At 31.4% G+C, this 22,251-nt stretch overlaps 2 protein-coding genes across 8 annotated transcripts in view; one reads left to right on the plus strand and one right to left on the minus strand.

Moving 5' to 3' along the window:
• The window catches only part of LOC127728572 (uncharacterized), an 879,051-nt gene that overhangs the window by 716,077 nt on the left and 140,723 nt on the right, over positions 1–22,251 (minus strand). The gene's annotated exons all lie outside the window — the stretch shown is intronic.
• Positions 1–22,251, plus strand: part of LOC127728565 (ATP-binding cassette sub-family A member 2-like) — a 110,309-nt gene that overhangs the window by 74,632 nt on the left and 13,426 nt on the right. For both annotated transcript variants that reach the window (XM_052236031.1, XM_052236032.1), the window contains exons 33-43: positions 3,825–3,930; positions 4,155–4,269; positions 7,663–7,723; positions 8,853–9,027; positions 11,078–11,193; positions 11,931–12,078; positions 12,947–13,070; positions 14,593–14,725; positions 20,326–20,449; positions 20,833–20,904; positions 22,017–22,123. In XM_052236031.1, coding sequence (XP_052091991.1) covers positions 3,825–3,930; positions 4,155–4,269; positions 7,663–7,723; positions 8,853–9,027; positions 11,078–11,193; positions 11,931–12,078; positions 12,947–13,070; positions 14,593–14,725; positions 20,326–20,449; positions 20,833–20,904; positions 22,017–22,123 — 1,281 coding nt within the window. The remainder of the gene's footprint in view (positions 1–3,824; positions 3,931–4,154; positions 4,270–7,662; positions 7,724–8,852; positions 9,028–11,077; positions 11,194–11,930; positions 12,079–12,946; positions 13,071–14,592; positions 14,726–20,325; positions 20,450–20,832; positions 20,905–22,016; positions 22,124–22,251) is intronic.

Genomic DNA, 22,251 nt, shown 5'->3' on the forward strand with positions numbered 1-22,251 from the left:
GATATGCTGAATCTAACCATGTATTTAGATTTTGGATATTGGACCATAATAGGTGAATGTCCAATTTAAAATTTTTAAGTTCTTAGACCACATTCATTCTGTGTCAGAAACCTATGCTGTGTCAAATATTTAATCACAATCCAAATTCAGAGCTGTATCAAGCTTGAATGTTGTGTCCATACTTGCCCCAACTGTTCAGGGTTCGACCTCTGCGGTCGTATCAAGCTGCGCCCTGCGGAGCATTTTATTGTGTTTTGGTCTGTTTTTCTTATACTGTATGCCATAGGTCTACTATATTTGGTGTATGGAATGATTGTAAGGTGTACATGTCTAGCGGGCAGGTGTCATCTGACCTTGACCTCATTTTCATGGTTCAGTGGTCAAAGTTAAGTTTTTGAGTTTTGGTCTTTTTTTCTAATACTGCATGCAATAGGTCAGCTATATTTGGTGTATGGAATGATTGTAAGGTGTACATGTCTAGCTGGCAGGTGTCATCTTACCTTGACCTCATTTTCATGGTTCAGTGGTCAAAGTTAAGTTTTTGAGTTTTGGTCTTTTTTTCTAATACTATATGCAATAGTTCAACTATATTTGGTGTATGGAAATATTTTATGATCTATATGTCAGTCACGCAGGTTTTATTTGACCTTGACCTCATTTTCAAGGTTCATTGCTCAGTGTTAAGTTTTTGTGTTTTGGTCTGTTTTTCTTAAACTATAAGCAATAGGTCAACTCTATTTGTTGTATGGAAGAATTGTTAGCTGTACATGCCTGCCTAGCATGGTTCATCTGACCTTGACCTCATTTTCATGGTTCATTGGTCAATGTTTAGTTTACTTGGTTAATGTTAAGTTTATGTGACAGTTGTAATAAAGCTTTATATTTAGGACTATCAACATAATATCAATGATTAGTAAAGAAGGCGAGACATTTCAGCGTGTGCACTCTTGTAAAAACATTTATTAGATTCATAAAATATCCTGGATTTTTACCAAACTTGGACAGAAGCTACTTACAATCAAAAGATAGTATAGAGAGGAATATTTTTATTAATTTTTTTCCTCATTTTTGTTGAGCCTGCGATTAACAGCAAAAGTAGGCGAGACACTGGGTTCCGTTGAACCCTTTCGAATTTTTTACAATCACAATGGAAAAAATGTATTACATATGAATATGATATCAGCATAGATCTAAGCAAGCAATAAAGTATAATGTTATAAAATTTAAGCAGAGTACTGATATCATACAAACAGAATATTGATATGATATCATACAAACAGAATATGGATATCATACAAACAGAATAGTGATATCATACAAACAGAATACTGATATCATACAAACAGAATACTGATATCATACAGACAGAATATTGATATGATATCATATAAACAGAATATGGATATCATACAAACAGAAAAGTGATATCATACAAACAGAATACTGATATCATACAAACAGAATACTGATATCATACAAACAGAATAGTGATATCATAAAACAGAACACTGATATCATACAAACAGAACACTGATATCATACAAACAGAATACTGATATCATACAAACAGAATACTGCTATCATACAAACATAACAGTGATATCATACAAACAGAATACTGATATCATACAAACAGAATACTGATATCATACAAACAGAACACTGTTATCATACAAACAAAACACTGATATCATACAAACATAACACTGATATCATACAAACAGATTACTGATATCATACAAACAGAATAGTGATATCATACAAACATAACAGTGATATCATACAAACATACCAGTGATATCATACAAACAGAACAGTGATATCATACAAACAGAATAGTGATATCATACAAACAGAATACTGATATCATACAAACAGAATACTGATATCATACAAACAGAACACTGATATCATACAAACAGATTACTGATATCATACAAACAGAATAGTGATATCATACAAACATAACAGTGATATCATACAAACAGAACAGTGATATCATACAAACAGAATAGTGATATCATACAAACAGAATACTGATATCATACAAACATAACAGTGATATCATACAAACAGATTAGTGATATCATACTAACAGAAAACTGATATCATACAAACATAACAGTGATATCATACAAACATAACAGTGATATCATACAAACAGAATAGTGATATCATACAAACAGATTAGTGATATCATACAAACAGATTAGTGATATCATACAAACAGAATACTGATATCATACAAACAGAATACTGATATCATACAAACAGAATATTGATATGATATCATACAAACAGAATAGTGATATCATAAAACAGAACACTGATATCATACAAACAGAACACTGATATCATACAAACAGAATACTGATATCATACAAACAGAATACTGCTATCATACAAACAGAACAGTGATATCATACAAACAGAATACTGATATCATACAAACAGAATACTGATATCATACAAACAGAATACTGATATCATACAAACAAAACACTGATATCATACAAACATAACACTGATATCATACAAACAGATTACTGATATCATACAAACAGAATAGTGATATCATACAAACATAACAGTGATATCATACAAACATACCAGTGATATCATACAAACAGAACAGTGATATCATACAAAAAGAATAGTGATATCATACAAACAGAACACTGATATCATACAAACAGAACACTGATATCATACAAACAGATTACTGATATCATACAAACAGAATAGTGATATCATACAAACATAACAGTGATATCATACAAACAGAACAGTGATATCATACAAACAGAATAGTGATATCATACAAACAGAATACTGATATCATACAAACATAACAGTGATATCATACAAACAGATTAGTGATATCATACTAACAGAAAACTGATATCATACAAACATAACAGTGATATCATACAAACATAACAGTGATATCATACAAACAGAATAGTGATATCATACAAACAGATTAGTGATATCATACAAACAGATTAGTGATATCATACAAACAGAATACTGATATCATACAAACAGAATACTGATATCATACAAACAGAATATTGATATGATATCATACAAACAGAATATGGATATCATACAAACATAATAGTGATATCATACAAACAGAATATTGATATCATTCAAACAGAATACTGATATCATACAAACAGAATAGTGATATCATACAAGCAGAATAGTGATATCATAAAACAGAACACTGATATCATACAAACAGAAACAGAACACTGATATCATACAAACAGAAACAGAACACTGATATCATACAAACAGAATACTGATATCATACAAACAGAACAGTGATATCATACAAACAGAATACTGATATCATACAAACAGAATACTGATATCATACAAACAGAACACTGATATCATACAAACAGAACACTGATATCATACAAACATAACAGTGATATCATACAAACATAACAGTGATATCATACAAACAGAATAGTGATATCATACAAACATAACAGTGATATCATACAAACAGATTAGTGATATCATACAAACAGAATACTGATATCATACAAACATAACAGTGATATCATACAAACAGAATAGTGATATCATACAAACAGAATAGTGATATCATACAAACAGAATAGTGATATCATACAAACAGATTAGTGATATCATACAAACAGATTAGTGATATCATACAAACAGAATAGTGATATCATACAAACAGAAAAGTGATATCATACAAACAGAATAGTGATATCATACAAACAGTTCATGAAAGAATAGCTCATTGTTATCCAATTTATAATAAAACATTTATATGACAGATATGGTGCCTTTTCATTTGGAACTAACAGAAGTTTCATCCCCAGAGATTTTGGAAAGAAGTCTCCAACTTTGTTTAGGAAGGTAGCTGTTAAAAATGCAGCACAGGTGAGAATATAGCTGATGTTTGAATAAAAGGCTTGAAGTAAAAAAAATTATATCTTACAGAAAATTTATTATTTAGTAAAGTATTGATATATTAACAATAAGCAACAGTTTTGAATTTGAATTTTTGTAAATATTGAAACATTCTGACCAGACTATATAATTCTTAGAATATGTATATAATTATTTTAAAGGCGTTATTTTACACATGTTTTTTTTTATTGCAGGCAAGATATAATCATAAAGGATACCATTCTGTGGCTGTGTACATTAATGCCCTGAATAATGCCATACTGAGAGCTAATTTGAACCCTAAAACAAAAGGCAATCCAGCAGCTTATGGTTAGTAGAATTTTCTGATGTTATATTTAGGCTTCAGAGTGTATGAGCTTTTATTTATTTCTGGTTATTTATAAGAATCTATAGTTATATTTTGTATTTTGTCATTTAAATACTGAATAACATTAAATTATAGTAATTCAACTAACTGTATTATGTTATCTTTCCTGATTTTATATTTGCTAATAAGCAGGTCTGAGATCACAACGTGATTGAGTCACCAACTTGGTATTGTGAAATGTATAATTAATTGCTGGACTACAATATAAATTACAATTATTTATCAAATAATATATTTCCTGAATCTGTGGAAAACATTCATGTGAATATTTAAAAAGGTGGATTATATGTCAATGAGACATCAACTTGACAGCACAGATATCGGAAAGACATCTAGAAATCATCATACAGTCTTCAGGTGTAACAATATGTCAAGCAATGGATGTGTTTATTTTGTGACATATATATATATAAGGACCTTTTGTGTCTGAAATATCCTATTTATGATCTTATCTCAACTCTTTCTTGGTTGATATTCAGATTTATTTTTATTTTATCTTTATTTAACCATTGAGACAGCATGGAAAATGCCAATTATGCCTGATTTTGATACTTACAAAGGACACAATTTTAACAAATAATTTTAAAGTTTACCAACATCTAAAGTCATTAGAGAATCAGATCCTACTGTTGTATGATGGGCTTTATGGCATTTTTCTTTCAAGGAGTTTTTATACGACAGTATTATGGTATCTTTCTGTCTGTCCGTCGTCGACACTTCAGACAATAACTCAAAAATTCTTTCACTAATTTTCATAAAAATTTGATGAATTGTTTATATCTATTGACGTAAGCTCCCTTTCAATTTTTATAAAATTTTGATTTTACGTTTCTACGTTATGGGATTTTATTCATAAAAAATGGGGGATTTTCCAGTTTTCTAACTGTAACTCAAAAATGCTTTGAGCAATTTTCATGAAACTTTGGTTTATATATTGACATAATTTATCTTTCGATTTTAAAAATTTCTGATTTTCAATTTAAGAGTATTGGGACTTTATTCATAAAAAAGGGTGATTTTCCAGTTTTCAGACAATAATTCAAAAAACTATTTGAGCAGTTTCCATGAAACTATGGTGACTTGTTTATATCTATTGAAATAAGCTCCCTTTTGATTTTTATAAATTTCTGATATGACATTGTGGAGTTATTAACTTTATTCGTTGAAAAACTGTCGTTTTGTGTCAATGGGTATGTCTTCTTTTTTATACGACTGCAAAAATTAAAATTTTTTGGTCGTATATTGGTATGACATTGTACCACAAGGTTCCATATCACAAAGGAAAGGCTGTAATTGATTTTGGGGGTAATTGCTTCAAAATTTTAGGAATTAGGGGCCAAAAAAGGGGCAAAAAACAAGCATTTTTCTAGTTTCATGACAATAACTTGTGTGTAAGTGTTTGGATATTTCTGAAATTGTACTACAAGGTTCCATATCACAAAGGGAAAGCTGGAATTGAGTTTGGGGGTAATTGCCCGAAACGTTTAGGAATTGGGGGCCAAAAAGGGGCCAAAAATAAGCATTTTTCTAGTTTCATGACAATAACTTGTGTGTAAGTGTTTGGATATTTCTGAAATTGTACTACAAGGTTCCATATCACAAAGGGAAAGCTGGAATTGAGTTTGGGGGTAATTGCCCGAAACGTTTAGGAATTGGGGGCCAAAAATAAGCATTTTTCTAGTTTCCAGACAATAACTTGTGTTCAAGTGTATGGATCTCTCTGAAATTGTACTGCAAGGTACCATACCACAAAGGGAAGGCTGGGATTGAGTTTGGGGGTGATGAATCATAAGGGGGTTCAAAAAATTGGGGGGGGGGATTTTTTTTAACTTTTTTTTTCTTTTTTTCCTTTTTTTTTTCTTTTAAAATTTTCCATTTTAAGTTGGTTATTTCTGATTAATATTTAAAAGCAAATAATAATGATATGGTAGGAGATACACACCAAACAGGATGTGTAAATTATTATATAATAAGTATTGTGCCATAGCAAGAAATTTTCAATTGCACAGTATTGCACAATAGCAAGAAATCTTCAATTGCACAGTATTGTGCAATAGCAAGAAATCTTCAATTGCACAGTATTGCGCAATAGCAAGAAATATCCAATAGCACAATATTGCGCAATAGCAAGAAATTTTCAATTGTACAGTATTGCGCAATAGCAAGAAATATTCAATTGCACAGTATTGTGCAAAAGAAGATACTTCGTATAAATTGCTTATTTCTTGATCAATTTCAATGTGGTTTTATTCTTGAATTCTTGGGGTTCTTTAATATGCTGAATCTAACCGTGTATTAAGTTTTTGGATTTTGGGCCCCGTTTTTAAATTGGTCCACATTAAGGTCCAAAGGGTCCAAAATTAAACTTAGTTTGATTTTAACATAAATTGAATTTTTAGGGTTCTTTGATATGCTGAATCTAAACATGTATTTAGATTTTTGATTATGGGCCCAGTTTTCAAGTTGGTCCAAATCGGGATCCAAAATTAAACTTTGTTTGATTTCAACAAAAATTGAATATATGGGGTTCTTTGATATGCTGAATTTAACCATGTATTTAGATTTTTGATTTTTGGGCCCCGTTATCAACTTTGTCCACATTGAGGTCAAAAGGGTCCAAAATTAAACTTTGTTTGATTTCATCAAAAATTGAATTCTTGGGGTTCTTTGATATGCTGAATCTAACCATGTATTTAGATTTTGGATATTGGACCATAATAGGTGAATGTCCAATTTAAAATTTTTAAGTTCTTAGACCACATTCATTCGGTGTCAGAAACCTATGCTGTGTCAAATATTTAATCACAATCCAAATTCAGAGCTGTATCAAGCTTGAATGTTGTGTCCATACTTGCCCCAACTGTTCAGGGTTCGACCTCTGTGGTCGTATCAAGCTGCGCCCTGCGGAGCATTTTATTTTTTTATGGGGGGGTCTATTTGAACAGTGCTCACAGTATTTCTAGTAGATCATATAAGTTCATTTAAAGCATAAAGATGAGTTAAAAGGGTGACGGGTGTATCATGGACTCATGGCACAACTCTTTATTCAATATGTCAAACAGTTTCCAAACCTCATATGTTTGAATTCTTTTTTTAAATCAATGTGAGTCAAGTGAAGAAATATTGTACCTAATTAGAAGCAAGGTTCATTATACCCTTAAATGTCAACCAGATTTGTGGAAATCAATGCTTAATTGTACAAATTAGTTTAATCCACTTGATCATTCATTTAACATGACTAACAAACATTTTTTTTTTCATTTTACACATTTTGTGTTGCTACTATCAACTATACATCCAGCAAGACAAATAATGTTCTAATTATATACATCTAGGTATTACTGCCATCAACCATCCATTCAACAAGACAAATAACAAGCTCAACTTAGATTTTATGTAAGTTTCTTTAACCTGTAGAAAGAATAAATGAGACAGTCATGATTATTTTTTAGTCCCCTACCGACCAAGTCGAAGGGGACTTTAGGTTTGCACTCTGTCTGTCTGTCAGTCCGGCAAATCAGTTTTCCACACTTTTTTCTTTCATGCGTGAAGATATTGATTTGATATTTGATGTATATTTTTATCACGACAAGTTACAGATCAAGTTCGAATTTTGTTCCGGTCTGATGATTTTGTGTAGAGTTATGGTCCTTGGACTTAAAAAATTCACTCAAATAATCAGTTTTCAACACTTTTTTCATTATGCTTGAAGATATTGATTTGATAATTTGTATATAGTTTTATGATGACAAGTTACAGATCAAGTTCGAATTTTGTTCCCGTCTGATGATTTTGTGCAGAGTTATGGTCCTTGGACTTAGAAAATTCACTCAAATAATCAGTTCTCAACACTTTTTTTTGTCATGCTTGAAGATATTGACTTGTTATCAATTGAATTTAAAATTATTACAGGTATGACATCAATTACTTTGAAGATCTTATTTTATCTGAACACTAATACCCTGCATGAAATAATAGCTTCATTTTCAGTGGAGATGTGGGGTTTTTCTGTATATTATTTTCATTTATATGTGAATAAGATGGTCAAGGTTTAGGAAATGTTTACAATTAAACTCTATTTATTGTTATTTCCTTGCTTATATAGCTTATTAAAAGGAAATGCTTGAAACAAACATTGAATTTCAGAACAAGTTATATTCTTTCTTGTAACATTAGTATGTACCATGTTTATAATAATTGGTGACATAAGATATTAAACTTTGTGTTTGAATAATAATTCCTGTATATTTCATTCAAAAATTTTAATTTTTAATAATTATGAACTAAAGGAGATATGGGGTATACATAATACTATTTTTAAGGGTGAAAATCTGCTGAGAAGGAAAACAATTAGTTTTACATCTAAATAAATACTGTTTAAACAAAATGGTAAGCGTGAGAACCATCATATAATAAGCAGGTATAGTAATGTCTCTTAAAATGAATACAGAATAAAATGTTACACTTTTCACTTGCTATTCTTTTATATATTATTCCATTATGTTATCTATTTTTATTGCCACAGACTACAAGGTTCAGATGTATTGATTTCAATATTTGTTATCATCGCTATGTCCTTTGTGCCTGCCAGTTTTGTTGTCTTCCTTGTGTATGAAAGATCCATTAAAGCCAAGCACCTACAGTTTGTTAGTGGGATGGATCCAGTTGTTTACTGGATAGCTAATTATGTATGGGATATGGTACGTTTCCTTGTATAAGTGTGTCAAAAACAGCCAAAAAAATTACAAACTGCAAACCAACTTATTTTTGCAGATTCTCGTATAGCCCATTCTAGCAACTCACTGTGATTTATTTTGTCCCTTGTCTTACTCTTTTGTTGAATTAGTACAAGAGAAAATCAAAGTTTATCATATTCATGACAATTTATATTCACTTTTCTGTTTGTGAAAGTTACAAAATAAATCTTTTTGTGAACATTACTTGGTTTACAGTCTACTGATAACAATATATCCTATGAGAAAAGAGGATTTCATTGATTGGTAAATATTTTGTATTATTCACAGTGTTTTTCAGCTCACTAGGCCTTAGAAGCTTACAATTTTTTTTTGTTACTTGTTTAAAACATCTAAGAAGTACCATTGCCAATTAAACATTTGAAAGATTTTTTTTGCATTACTGATCTCTACCATCCAACAGGATTACTGCTATTAAATAGCAGTGCTTTTGTTATTCCTTCTGATTAAAATACTAATCCCGTGTCCACGCTTTGCTTACAAGGATTTGACAACACTCAATTCTAATCTCTGTTGTGGTAATTATTACTTCAGCCAATAAAATTCCCGCCTACGAATTTTTGATTGATTGATTGGTGTTTAACGCCACTTTCAGCACTATAAGCTAATTCGTGATGGCCAATTTTTATTGGTGGAGAAAGCCAGAGAGAACTCACAACATCTGTATTGACAGGCTAGTGATACAGTAGTTGAACTCCTTAGACCACTTGAACACAGAGGCCCTCAAAATTTTTGAAGATGTGTATCATGTCAACAAAAGAGGATTGTGAAAGGTCTTTAGTACAGAAAGTAGACCAGAGTGTGGTCAGATCTTTGTAAGTGAAGCATGGGCACAAGATCTGTATTTCAATCAAATTGTTTGTTATTAAAAAAGTCAGTATTTAGAACAGATCATAGGGTGTAAAAACAAATGTTGATCATTACCTCTATAGTAACAAATTTGTTCACCTATTGGGCAATCAGTTTGGGATTAGGTATAACAAGACTTGACCACAGTTGTTCATGGTTTCAGACCTTCAAATGTTTTCTTGCCTACCAAACAACATGGCAACAATTAGTAAAAAAAATTTTTTTTTAAACGGGAAAACAGAAGTACCGATACTGTTGATTCATTTATTTTCCTGGATACTAATTTTCATTGATTGAAAAAAAAGTTTAATTTTTTGTGGATATTTGATTTTGTGGTTTTGCAAGCATGCAGAAAATTTGTACTTAGTTGAACATTTAAATTCATGATTTACCTTAACCAAGGAAATACACAAGAATCCCAACAATAATACTGAATTCACAGTATTCAAATTTTCTCTTCAACTGACCAAATGTTGGTGTCAGTTCCATTAAAGTTCAATTTTGAAATTGGGTTGGATGGTCCCCATCTACTAACCAAGTTTACTACAGATAGAAAATCCATTTATGATTAATGATATAAGTATCTGTACCAAAATAAACCAGTGTAGGTAAGAATTGTAACAATATTCCCTTTAACATGCAACCTTATTGCCATTAATCCTATTATAAAACTTATAATTTAAAAATAGGAAGATCAGGTTATGATAAAAATTACGTAGGTTTTACCCAGGATTTCATTAAAAAAAGATACATTTAGAAGTCTTTATCTCTGAAACCACAAGGATAATTGTAACTATAACTGAGAACAATTACACTATGGAATATTTTTTATGTCGACCTCTACCATCAGACTTGTCCATTTTATAAAGAATATAATGTATAAAGACCAATACGGATATCTTTGTGTATATTTTAAGGGCCTATTTATCCATAAATGATTCTCATTTACCAAAAGCAAATTCAAAAATTTCATTTAGAAGTCAAATGTAAAAATATATGCATACACATAAAAGTAGGGCATAGATTCAATATTTCTTCACATGAATAATTGCTGTATTGTCCTCATTACTGAAAGTATTTATTAGCATCACGTATCATGAGCATTTGTGCACAATTTCATAATTGTATTTATTTATTTTTTTTCCAGTGTAACTACATAATACCTGCTGTGTGTATTGTGACTATACTGCTGATATTCCAGATACCTGCCTATACAACTACCAGTAACTTCCCTGCTGTTGTCTCTCTTTTCTTGTTGTATGGGTATGTTGCTTTATATTCTAGGATAAAACTAGTGTTAATTATTGTTCATGATTGTGTAAATAGATATAAGAAGATGTGGTATGAGTGCCAATGAGACAACTCTCCATCCAAGTCAAAATTTATAAAAGTAAACCATTATAGGTCACAGTATGGTCTTCAACACGGAGCCTTGGCTCACACCGAACAGTAAGCTATAAAGGGCCCCAAAAATTACTAGTGTAAAACCATTCAAACGGGAAAACCAACGGTCTAATCTATATAAAAAACGAAAAAATGAGAAACACTTAAGAACCACATCAACAAACGACAACTACTGAACATCAGATTCCTGACTTAGGACAGGTGCAAACAAATGCAGCGGGTTTAAACGTTTTAATGGTACCAAACCTTAGACTTAATTTATCATCCATGTTTCCAATCATGTTTACAGTTCGATATCCATTAAAGTTGGAAATTCCTTTTACACATGGGTTGCATTGTTAAATATTTGATATATGAGAGTTCTTGTCATTTACTATTCATCAGCTTTTGAAATTTTATATCAGGTTTAAAGTCATCCAACATAAACATGTGGCTAATGGCCCTTTATCTTACACAAAATTATTACTTAAGAAAAGGTTTTGTTAACCCATTTCATATCTAAGAAAGAAACACTTTGCCCTACATTCAATACTTAAAGCTAAATTTAAAATAGATGATTCTTTTTAATTTGTCTGTACTTGAATATTATTTTGCAGTTGGTCCATTACCCCAGTGATGTATCCAGCCTCATTCTGGTTCAAAGAACCCAGTACTGCATATATCTGGCTGATAGTGATCAACTTATTTACTGGAATTACGTGCATTGTTTGTAGCTTTCTGCTGGAAATTTTCTCGTATGACAAGGTAATGTAAATCAGTATCATTCATGTAAATCATTTTTGTATCCACTAAGTCTTGGAGGCGAGACATAGGCTTGCTGTTTCTGGCGGCATGGTCTGCATTGTCAACAATTTGTTAAAGTTTGTGATTAGATTAGTTTATGGGGAACCACCAATGGTAAATTTATGATATTTGGTATCCAGTTGTATTATCTATGACATCTTATTTCAATGGAGATTATCTGGCCCTACCCCATAGTCATGGTCTATTGACATTGAAAATTTTGTTTAGTTTAAATGTTAACCTAAAGTTTGTGATATGATCAGTTTAATGAGAACCACTATAAATGGTAAGTCAATGATGTTTGGTATGCATTTGTATTAGCATTAGTGCATCTCATTTTATGAAGATTATTTAGCCTTGCTTTCTTAGTCCTGGTCTTTTGACTTTGAAACTTTTGCTTAGTTTTAATGTTAAAGTTTGTGTTTATGTCAGTTTAAAGGGAAAACACAGTTGTATAAGCATTTCAGTTCTCATTTCTTACATAGATTATTTTGCCCTGCTCCTTTAGTCATGGTTCATTGACTTAGAGTGTATGCATAGTTTACATCTTAAAGTATTGCCTTTTAATTTCAACATTGGCATTTTACTATCAAAATTACATATAGGCAAGACATATCTCGATGTCAGCAGTTTATTAATCCATGTAACAAGTCAATTACATAAAGGAACAAACATGAAAATGAATAGCATATTTCACCTTTCTTTGAATATTTGATATTTATTGGACAGATTTTTGTGTGAAAATTTCTACTTACTTTAAATTATATTAGGTTATTATTATTTTTAATTTATTTTGTGAGGGTTTGCCATAATACATTTTTATTTTCAGGACTTGGAAAAGGTCCACATAATACTTAAAGATGTCTTCCTTATATTTCCTAACTATTGTTTAGGACGTGGTTTAATGGATATAGCCTTCAATGAATATAAAAATGAATTCTACTTCAAAACAGGTAAATATAATGAATAAGTAAATATAACTAGTTATATTGTCAGCTGTGGTTAAATGAAGTGGGACGTATTTAGTGATTGTTGTGTTTGTTCATCCATCCATCTCCACTGAGTTTCTCATAATCTTCAAAACCTGATTCCACTGTGCCCTTCTTATTCATAGGGCGATGGAGGTCTCAACATCAAACTTTTGGTACAGAGGTGCAGCTGGGATTTCAAAAACACCCCCATTCATGTATGAAAGTCTTGTGATTATCAGGACCCATTTACTAGTAATACATTTCATTGCAAATTCATTACCCATTCATATATTTCTCAGTTATCACATATACAATTTTTGACATCTAAATTTGGTTTAAACCAATAAAAAATGGCCTATTTTATTCAACCCATTGATGTATTTGAAGTGTTAGAAAGGAGACCCATTCTAGCGGCAAGTCTTTATATACTTTCATATAGGAAGAGAGAGACCCCCCTCCCCCCCCCCCCATCCTTGTGTTCTTATTTTACTGTTTGATCAAAAAGATTTTGGGGTTTCACATAGCAAATCATGGACTTCGCTTAATCTATACAAATGAGGGGATATGATCACAGTTATTTATTTAATTTTTAAACGCCCGTTTACGGGACGTATTATGGTATACCGTTGTCCGTCCGTCCGTCTGTCCGTCGTCAACATGTCGGACATTAACTCAAAATTGCTTTAACCAATTTGCATAAAACTTTAGTGAATTGTTTATATCTATTGACGTGAGCTCCCTTTCATTTTTTAAAAAATTTAGATTTTACGTTCCCGAGTTATTGGGTTTTATTCATTAAAAAAAGGGTGATTTTCCAGTTTTCGGACAATAAGTCAAGAATGCTTTCACCAACTTGCAAGAAATTGTGGTGAATTGTTTATATCTATTGACATGAGCTCCCTTTGGATTTTTATAAATTTTAGATTTTACGTTTTTTCCGAGTTACAGGGTTTTATTCATAAAAAAAGGGGGGATTTTCCAGTTTTCGGACAAAAACTCAAAAATGCTTTCAGCAATTCTTATGAAACTTTGGTGAATTGTTTGTATGTATTGATGTAAGCTCCCTTTAGAATTTTATAAATTTTACATTTTACATTTCTGAGTTATGGGGTTTTATTCATTATTATATTTATATTCCTAGAGAGAAAGAGAAGGAGGGCAATGAAAGCATAAAAAACAATTTCCATTATAATAATTTACCTACTTATAATCAACTTTAAGTTTTCATAATAAGGTCCTTTTGTCAGATATTATAAGTAGTAGGTCAGCTTTATTTGGTGCATAGAATGATTGTAAGGTGTAATTTCCATCTAACAGGGTTCCTTGACCATATTTTCATGGATTATTGATAAATTAATGTAAAGTTAAATTTTATGTTTTTATTAAACCTTTTCCTTAAAGACTTTCAACAAAAAATTCAATCATGATCAGAAAAGCAAACAATACATTTCAGCATGTGCACACTTGTTTTATATTTTTATATAAAATGATTTATTGTTTACAGGTCAGTATGACTTGATGAAGTCACCTTTAACCTGGGAAATCACTGGTAGAAATTTGGTAGCTATGGCAGCTGTTGGAATTTGTTTCTTTCTATTGACATTGTTGTGTGAATTCAGGTTTTTCATCAAAAGAAGGTAGGAGTTTTGTTCTTATTTTTAATGTATTTTGTGCTACCACACTTAGTTTCAACTTTTAAAGGCAAGGTTTGTCATTTCTGCACTAAATTTAGGCTTTTTTAGGCACTTTTGTAAGTTGAGTCACAATGCATTTAAGTTGCACCCACACTAAAAGCCATCAGTCAGTTTTTCAACAATTTTTTAGTGCTACTTCTTCATTATTGTTTGAGCTGGAATTGAATTTTAGTTTAATCTTGTGAGGACAATTGCACACATGACTAACTTTTCAGCAAGGGCTATCCACAATTCTGATTTACAAATTAAAACTTTTATTCAATTACGTAGAAAAGAATAAATTCTCAAGAGTCAAACTTATGCTTTAGTAACTCTGTAATACACATGTGTTCAATTGTCCTTACAAGATTAGACACTTATTTCTTAAATGTGAAATTATTTAATGCTAAATGAAAAAATTGAAACTAATAACTAAAAAATACAGTGATTTCCTGACACTTGATAACCTGTCAGAACAAATTCCTTAAATGAATCTTGAATGAATTGGTAATTTATCATTAACTTAACCCATTCAGTTTTTATTTGTTTCTGAATATCAAAAATAAGGATGTGGATTCTTGCAGGGTTTACATTCAAATCATTAAAATCATTTCTATAAAAAAAAGTGTTGCATTCCCCAAATCATTCTGAAACAATTTTACTTAAAAAATGAAAACAACACATTATAAATTTCATGCGGCAGAAGCGCTTTTCTGGATTTACCTTCATCAGGAACGCTCAAAATCGAATATTTGAAAGTCAAGGATGTATAAGAACCTAAACAGTTGAAGAGATATATTACCAAAAAGGACCTTAAAAAATAGCCAAATCCCAAAATAAAAGGTCATCTTTGCCTAAAAGGTATGAAATTTCAATAAGTTAATGATGTGAAACTGTTGATACAAAATGAAAATAATATGATTGCTAAAGAGACAACTATCCACTATAGTGAAAAAAAAATCCTAACTTTCTAGTCCTCTTTAAATGACCGAAATTATTTTGATAAATTTCCAGACCCTTGGAGTAAAATGTTTTATAGTCTGCACAAAATTTTAATTCTAAAAAGTTTTGTTGAGGCAAATTCTTCTATCATAGTATTTCTTAGAATCAAATGAAATTTTCTACAATTGTTTTAATCAACATATTTTAATGTGCATATCTCTCTATTACTGTAAATTCAGAAATTTATGCGATGTCTTTAATTATTCCAAAAATTGCAACTGGATAGCTTTTGCAAAAATACTAATTCTGATAGCATTATTTGTATGCAACATTTCCTAAAAATTCAATAATTAATCTCGGTTTTTTTTGGTCATTCGTTTAACAATTGCACTAATAAATGCATGCAAAAAATTCTGAATTTAGAGTATGCTAAAATATTTAAGGCCTAATCAATTTTACATTTTTAACTGGCAATGTGATTATTGATGAGATCAAAGATCTTCAATGTGGCAATTAGTTTTATGATATTGGCATCGAGATATTATTTGTTTTAATGTTGTTCATTTTCACAGGACTAATTATAACATGAGGTAATAGGTCACACATGCCTTCCACATACAACTCTAGATTGCATTTTCAGAAAATTTGATTATGTCATAGGGATTTCGTATATATTTTTCTTGTAGTTATTGTAAAATATAACATACATAAAAATTGTTTCTGAAAATACAAACATTAACTTTTCCATTTTTAGGGTTGTTTTTCAAGGGAAAAACTAGCAGAAAAATATAGTTCTATCCTTATTTCTGTGGAAAGAAATTTTACTTCTTACCTATAGCAATTGATAAAAGCCTTTCACAATAAAAAGTTGTTTCATGCTTCATAACATGCCAGAAGCATGAAAGTTGAGTCTGAAATGATATAGTTTGCACTCTATCAGAAGGCCACAAAGTGAATAATGGATGATCTATAAAATTTTTGTAAAATGGAATAGTTGATGGTCAGTAGATGAAATCAATTTTTGTCTTTGTTTCAAGTGACATCTAAAACTTGAAAAATTTATGTCTGTAAGGCCTTGTGGTCATAAATAGTAGAAGTAAGATTATCATACTCAACTCAGATTTCAACCAATCTAAACAATGGATTTGGTGTTTTGAGCAAAAATTTTGTACTATGTAGTTTAACAACCAAGATCCCAGGAATATCTTGCTTAATATTTTAAAAATTCTACAGACTGGTTGTAGCAGATGTATAATTTGGTCTGCTTATTTCATACAAGTGCATATTAAGGTGGAATTTAAATCTGTTTTTCACTTCTTGCATACATCATAATCTTGCTTTAAATTTTATTTCATGATTTAATGTTTCCACTGTGTCACCTACGGAAATACTAATGTCCTTACAAGTTTTAATTCAGTTTTTTTTTCAATAGCCAACATTATTTTGTTTATTGTCAGGACAATGTTTACGTTAAAAGTCTCACCTACACAAATAATTACTTGTCACTTGAAACAGTAACTTTTGTAGACTTTCCTTAGGATTAAAAAAGAAAGTGTACTTTTTTTATGCTCAAATGTTTGTTTTAATTAGAATTTTACATTCTCTCTTCTTTATTTGATTCATTGTTTCTTTAATAGAAAAATGTTGTTAGTCTTTCATAGATTTTTTATCTTCCACATTCAATTATTGTCACACCAAATGCTTTAACATGTGATAGCTAATGTATGTTGTTTCCCAATATTAGCTTAATTAGAAAAACTTTCTATGTTTTTATCAGAATTGTTTAAGGTAGATCTGGTTTCCTGTGCCTTCTTGGACTATAAAATAGCAGTTAACAATCCGTAACGTTCTTTAAAGAAATGTGCAAATCTGAGAGAGGAATAAAATTTGTTTGTAATACAGAAGATTTTTTGTTTGTTTGTAATTTTTTTAAACTTAGTCAAATAAGGGGAGATAAGTCAGATTATGTAACTTTAATAAAGGCATATGTTGTGAATTTTTCTTTTTTGTTTTGTAGCAAGAAAACGAGTCCCATGACCCCAAACTGTCTTTCTATTTTCTGAATGCGCATTGTACGAGCTATTTTCTCATATTTTATCTTAAAATTCTTTCTTTTAGTTTTCTTTCTATCACAAAAAATAGGTTTTTCATGTATAATCTATACAAAATCTGATAATTTTACACAACTTGTAGCTTGAAAAAAAAAGCCCCTTGACCCATTCTTTTTAATGTATTTTTGAAAAGATGCATAATATAAACTACATTTTGGCAAATTATAAAAAAAAAATTCTATCGATTTTAATTAAGACACCCACCCCCATGTACCTTAAACAGAATTTTTAGGTTTGATTTTTACAGTCCAATCTAAAAATGGTCTCTGAATTTTACTTGAATGCCACAATAGACATGAGAAAAAAATCTAATGATGAGCCAGTAGGAAGTGACTCAAAACTGGTTTGATTGGAAAGGGCAGATCATTTTAATTGCCTATGGAAGGTTGAAAAATTTGCTTTGAGCATATTCACCAATGTTTATGACATGTTTAAAATTTTACTTTCTGATCTAATGGCCCTTAAATATTTATAGACTATGACCTCATTTGATGCTAATGATGGGTGAAAAAGTCTCTTAATACAGTGAAACTTCTCAAAACTGGCTGCCCGTCGGACCACGGAAAACGACCGGTTTGCGGGGCTGGCCGGTTTGTTGAAAATTGAAATCATCAAGAGTTACTTCCCTTCAATATGTGTGTTTGAGTATATTTGAAAATGTTTTTTCTTTAAATCAAAATATATGTTTTCCTTTTATTTTCTACAACTTCTATTCTAATTTTTTATCTTGTTTTATCAAAATGTACTACCAAATATTCAAAATTGTGCATTAAAATAATAATTGTAACCTTGCAATAGCATGTGTAATTATCTGTACCTGTCATAACATAATCAGCTTGGATATTGAAATAAATTTGACAGGTGAACAGTAGTCAGTCAGCATGCAGGTGACCTGATGGACCGGATTATCTTCTTTGTTTGCATAACAATTTTATGTAGGGATTGGTGGTTTTAAATGATAAGGCCGGTTTTTAACCAGATTTTCGAAGGAAAAATCTGTTATTGATTTGGGGATGTACGGCCAGCGGGCGGCTGCCAAACAGTATCCATTCATTAACATGAAAATGCTTTGATGAAATTTTTTCAAATTTTGATATGTTGTTTCCTGTGACTAAAGAAAGGTCAAGTTCAGTTTTCACGATTGTAGCTTTTCTCATTGTTGAGTTATAGCCCTTTGCCAAGAATTCAATTTTTGATGAATTATTCCATTTCTGTACAAAGCTTAAGGGAAACAACTCATTTTTTAAAAGATTTTTAAAAGGAATTGTATTAATGATAAATGACATTTTGGATTTTTTTTCTTTTCTTTGGTAAATTGTTTGAAGAATTTTGTGGTAGGTTTGTTTGTTATTCTGTATAAACTAATTTTCTGAATGCTATATATATAATTTTTTTTTTGATGAAGTGAACTCCTTTAATTAGATAATCTATTTTCAAAATTTCTTTATAACTATTTTCTTTAAGTCATGTGTGTTATGAAGGTAGATGTCACAGTTGTTATGTGGTATTTTATTTTTGTTGTGTGTGTTAATGTTTAATTTTTACATGATCCTGTTTGGGGTTAAGATTTGCAAATATCATTTTCATTATTAATTAGATAATAATCTATTTTAAATATTCAATCACTATCCAAATTCCGAGCTGTTTTAAGCTTAAATGTTGTGTCCATACTTGCTCAACTGTTCAGGGTTCGACATCTGCAGGAAAATCCAGTTTGCTGTCACTCGACAGCCTCTTGTATGAGGTTTAATTTTATTAATTTTGATTAACCAAATAAAAAAATACCGGCCGGTATCCGGTTTAAAGGGGTGGCCGGTTTTATAAGGTTACATGACCATTTAATTCAACACAAATCAGACAGGACTTCTTGGTGTGGCAGGTATGAGGGGAGAACTGGTATTCAGAGGGACTGGTTTAGAGAATTTTTACTGTATTACAAAGTCTGAAATTTAAAATGGCTTTTTATAACTATATGGAATACTTTTGAGGATAACTATTAACATTTTAATAGTTCACATTTAGCTGATTTAATGACAATGAAAGCTTTATTTAATACCATGTATACTTTAATGTTCTGTGCAATATTGATTATTATTATTTATGGTTTGCATGTTTGATATTTTTCCAATCTGATTTAAATACAGATCCTGTGTCCAGGCTTTCCTTACAAGGATCTGACAACACTCCATTCTGCTTTCTGTTTTAAAGACTTTTGGAATCCTCTGGTTTTGTCAGATTAAAAAATTTGAAGGCTGAAATTTCAATGGCTGATGAAATAATTACCATAACAGAAAGTAAAATTGAGTGTTGGCAGATCCTTGTAAGCAAAGCTCAGACACAGGATCCGTATTTTTATCAGATTGATATTTTTGTAGGAGTTTTATTACCCTTGTATTTGGATTTTTCAATGCTTTAAAGGGTCTGTCACTCTGTCTGTGTTAGTCAATTCTATTGACTGTAGTTGTATCATATCACTAGTTCAGCATTACATTGTTTGTTTACTGTTATTAGTCAGGTACGCCATTCCTCTGCGATACCTTCTGTTGAAGAGGACGAGGATGTAGCAACAGAAAGGAAACGTGTCATGAGAACATCAGGACGCAATGATATCTTGCGTCTAGAAAATCTAACTAAGGTATTTACTCTACAGATGGTTACTTTGCATTTACCCATCTTTTTAAAGTTACTTAAATAATGCATCCAAGCCAAGATGAGGTGAAAAAAAAAGAAATCATGCATCCTAGCTGTTACTGACATGAAAAAAGTTCCGAAATTATCCATACCAGCTAATGAATCATGCATCCAAGCTGAAGCTCACTTGAAATAAAAGTAAACAAATTATGCATTCCAACAAAGGCTAAAGTGAAAAAAGTGTAAAGAATTATGCATCTCAACAAAAGCTAAAAAGATAAAATGAGTAAAAAATCATACATTTCAGCTTAGGTGAACGTGGAAAAAGAGTAAAGCTTTCTAAAGCAATGTGATTATGTAAATATTTATTGAATGTATTTTTATTAGGTTTACAAGACAAGGAAGTTGGGACACCATTTAGCTGTTGACAGATTGTGTCTTGGGGTACCTGCTGGGGAGGTAGGAATTTCTTTGTGTATTGTACCTTGGGGTGCCTGCTGGGGAGGTAGGAATTTCATTGTGTATTGTGCCTTAGGGTACCTGCTGGGGAGGTAGGAATTTCATTGTGTATTGTGCCTTTGGGTACCAGCTAGGGAGGTAGGAATTCCATTGTGTATTATGCCTTGGGGTACCTGCTGGGGAGGTAGGAATTTCATTGTGTAATTTGCCTTGGGGTACCTGCTGGGGAGGTAGAATTTCTTTGTGTATTGTGCTTTGGGGTACCTGCTGGGGAAGTAGGAATTTCATTGTGTATTGTGCCTTGGGGTACCAGCTGGGGAGGTAGGAATATCATTGTGTATTGTGCCTTAGGGTACCTGCTAGGGAGGTAGGAATTTCATTGTGTAATTTTCCTTGGGGTACCTGCTGGGGAGGTAGAATTTCTTTGTGTATTGTGCTTTGGGGTACCTGCAGGGGAAGTAGGAATGTCATTGTGTATTGTGCCTTAGGGTACCTGCTGGGGAGGTAGGAATTTCATTTGTGTATTGTGCCTTGGGGTACATGCTGGGGAGGTAGGAATTTCATTGTGTATTGTGCCTTAGGGTACCTGCTGGGGAGGTAGGAATTTCATTTGTGTATTGTGCCTTGAGATGCTTGCTGGGGATGTAGGAATTTCATTGTGTATTGTGCCTTTGGGATCCTGCTGTGGAGGTAGGAGTTTCATTGTGTATTGTGCCTTAGGGTGCCTGCTGGGGAGGTAGGGATTTCATTGTGAAATGTGCTTTGGGGTACTTGCTGGGGAGGTAGGAATTTTATTGTGTATTGTGGCTTGGGGTACCTGCTGGGGAGGTAGGAATTTCATTGTGTATTGTGCCTTGGGGTACTTCAAGGGGAGGTAGGAATTTCATTTGTGTATGCATACTTAGGTGAAAAGTGTTGAAACAAGAAAAATAAAATTGTATGATATATAGGAAATTTTTTGAAGCCCCTTTTAAACTGAAATATTGTTTGATTTACTTATAATGAAAACTTGTATGATACTCTTGATAAATTCTTACCTCTTTATATCCCTTTAAAGAGTAACTATTTTGTATTTCCTACTTGTAATATTTGTTGATGTTAACTGTTTCTAGTGTTTTGGTCTCCTTGGTGTTAATGGAGCTGGAAAAACAACAACCTTTAAAATGTTGACAGGAGACATAACTCCTTCAAGTGGAACTGCTTATCTAGGAAGATTCAGGTAAATCCATATGTAAAACATATAGCCAAACCTGCCTTAACCATCACCTCGATCATGTTCCGATTCTCAAATTCAGTTAATTAAAATAACATAGGAGTTCAGTACATGTAATTTACATTGGGGTTTCA

The sequence above is a fragment of the Mytilus californianus genome, unplaced genomic scaffold (assembly GCF_021869535.1).
Source record: "Mytilus californianus isolate M0D057914Y unplaced genomic scaffold, xbMytCali1.0.p SCAF_2, whole genome shotgun sequence".
NCBI classification, from domain to species: Eukaryota; Metazoa; Mollusca; class Bivalvia; order Mytilida; family Mytilidae; genus Mytilus; species Mytilus californianus.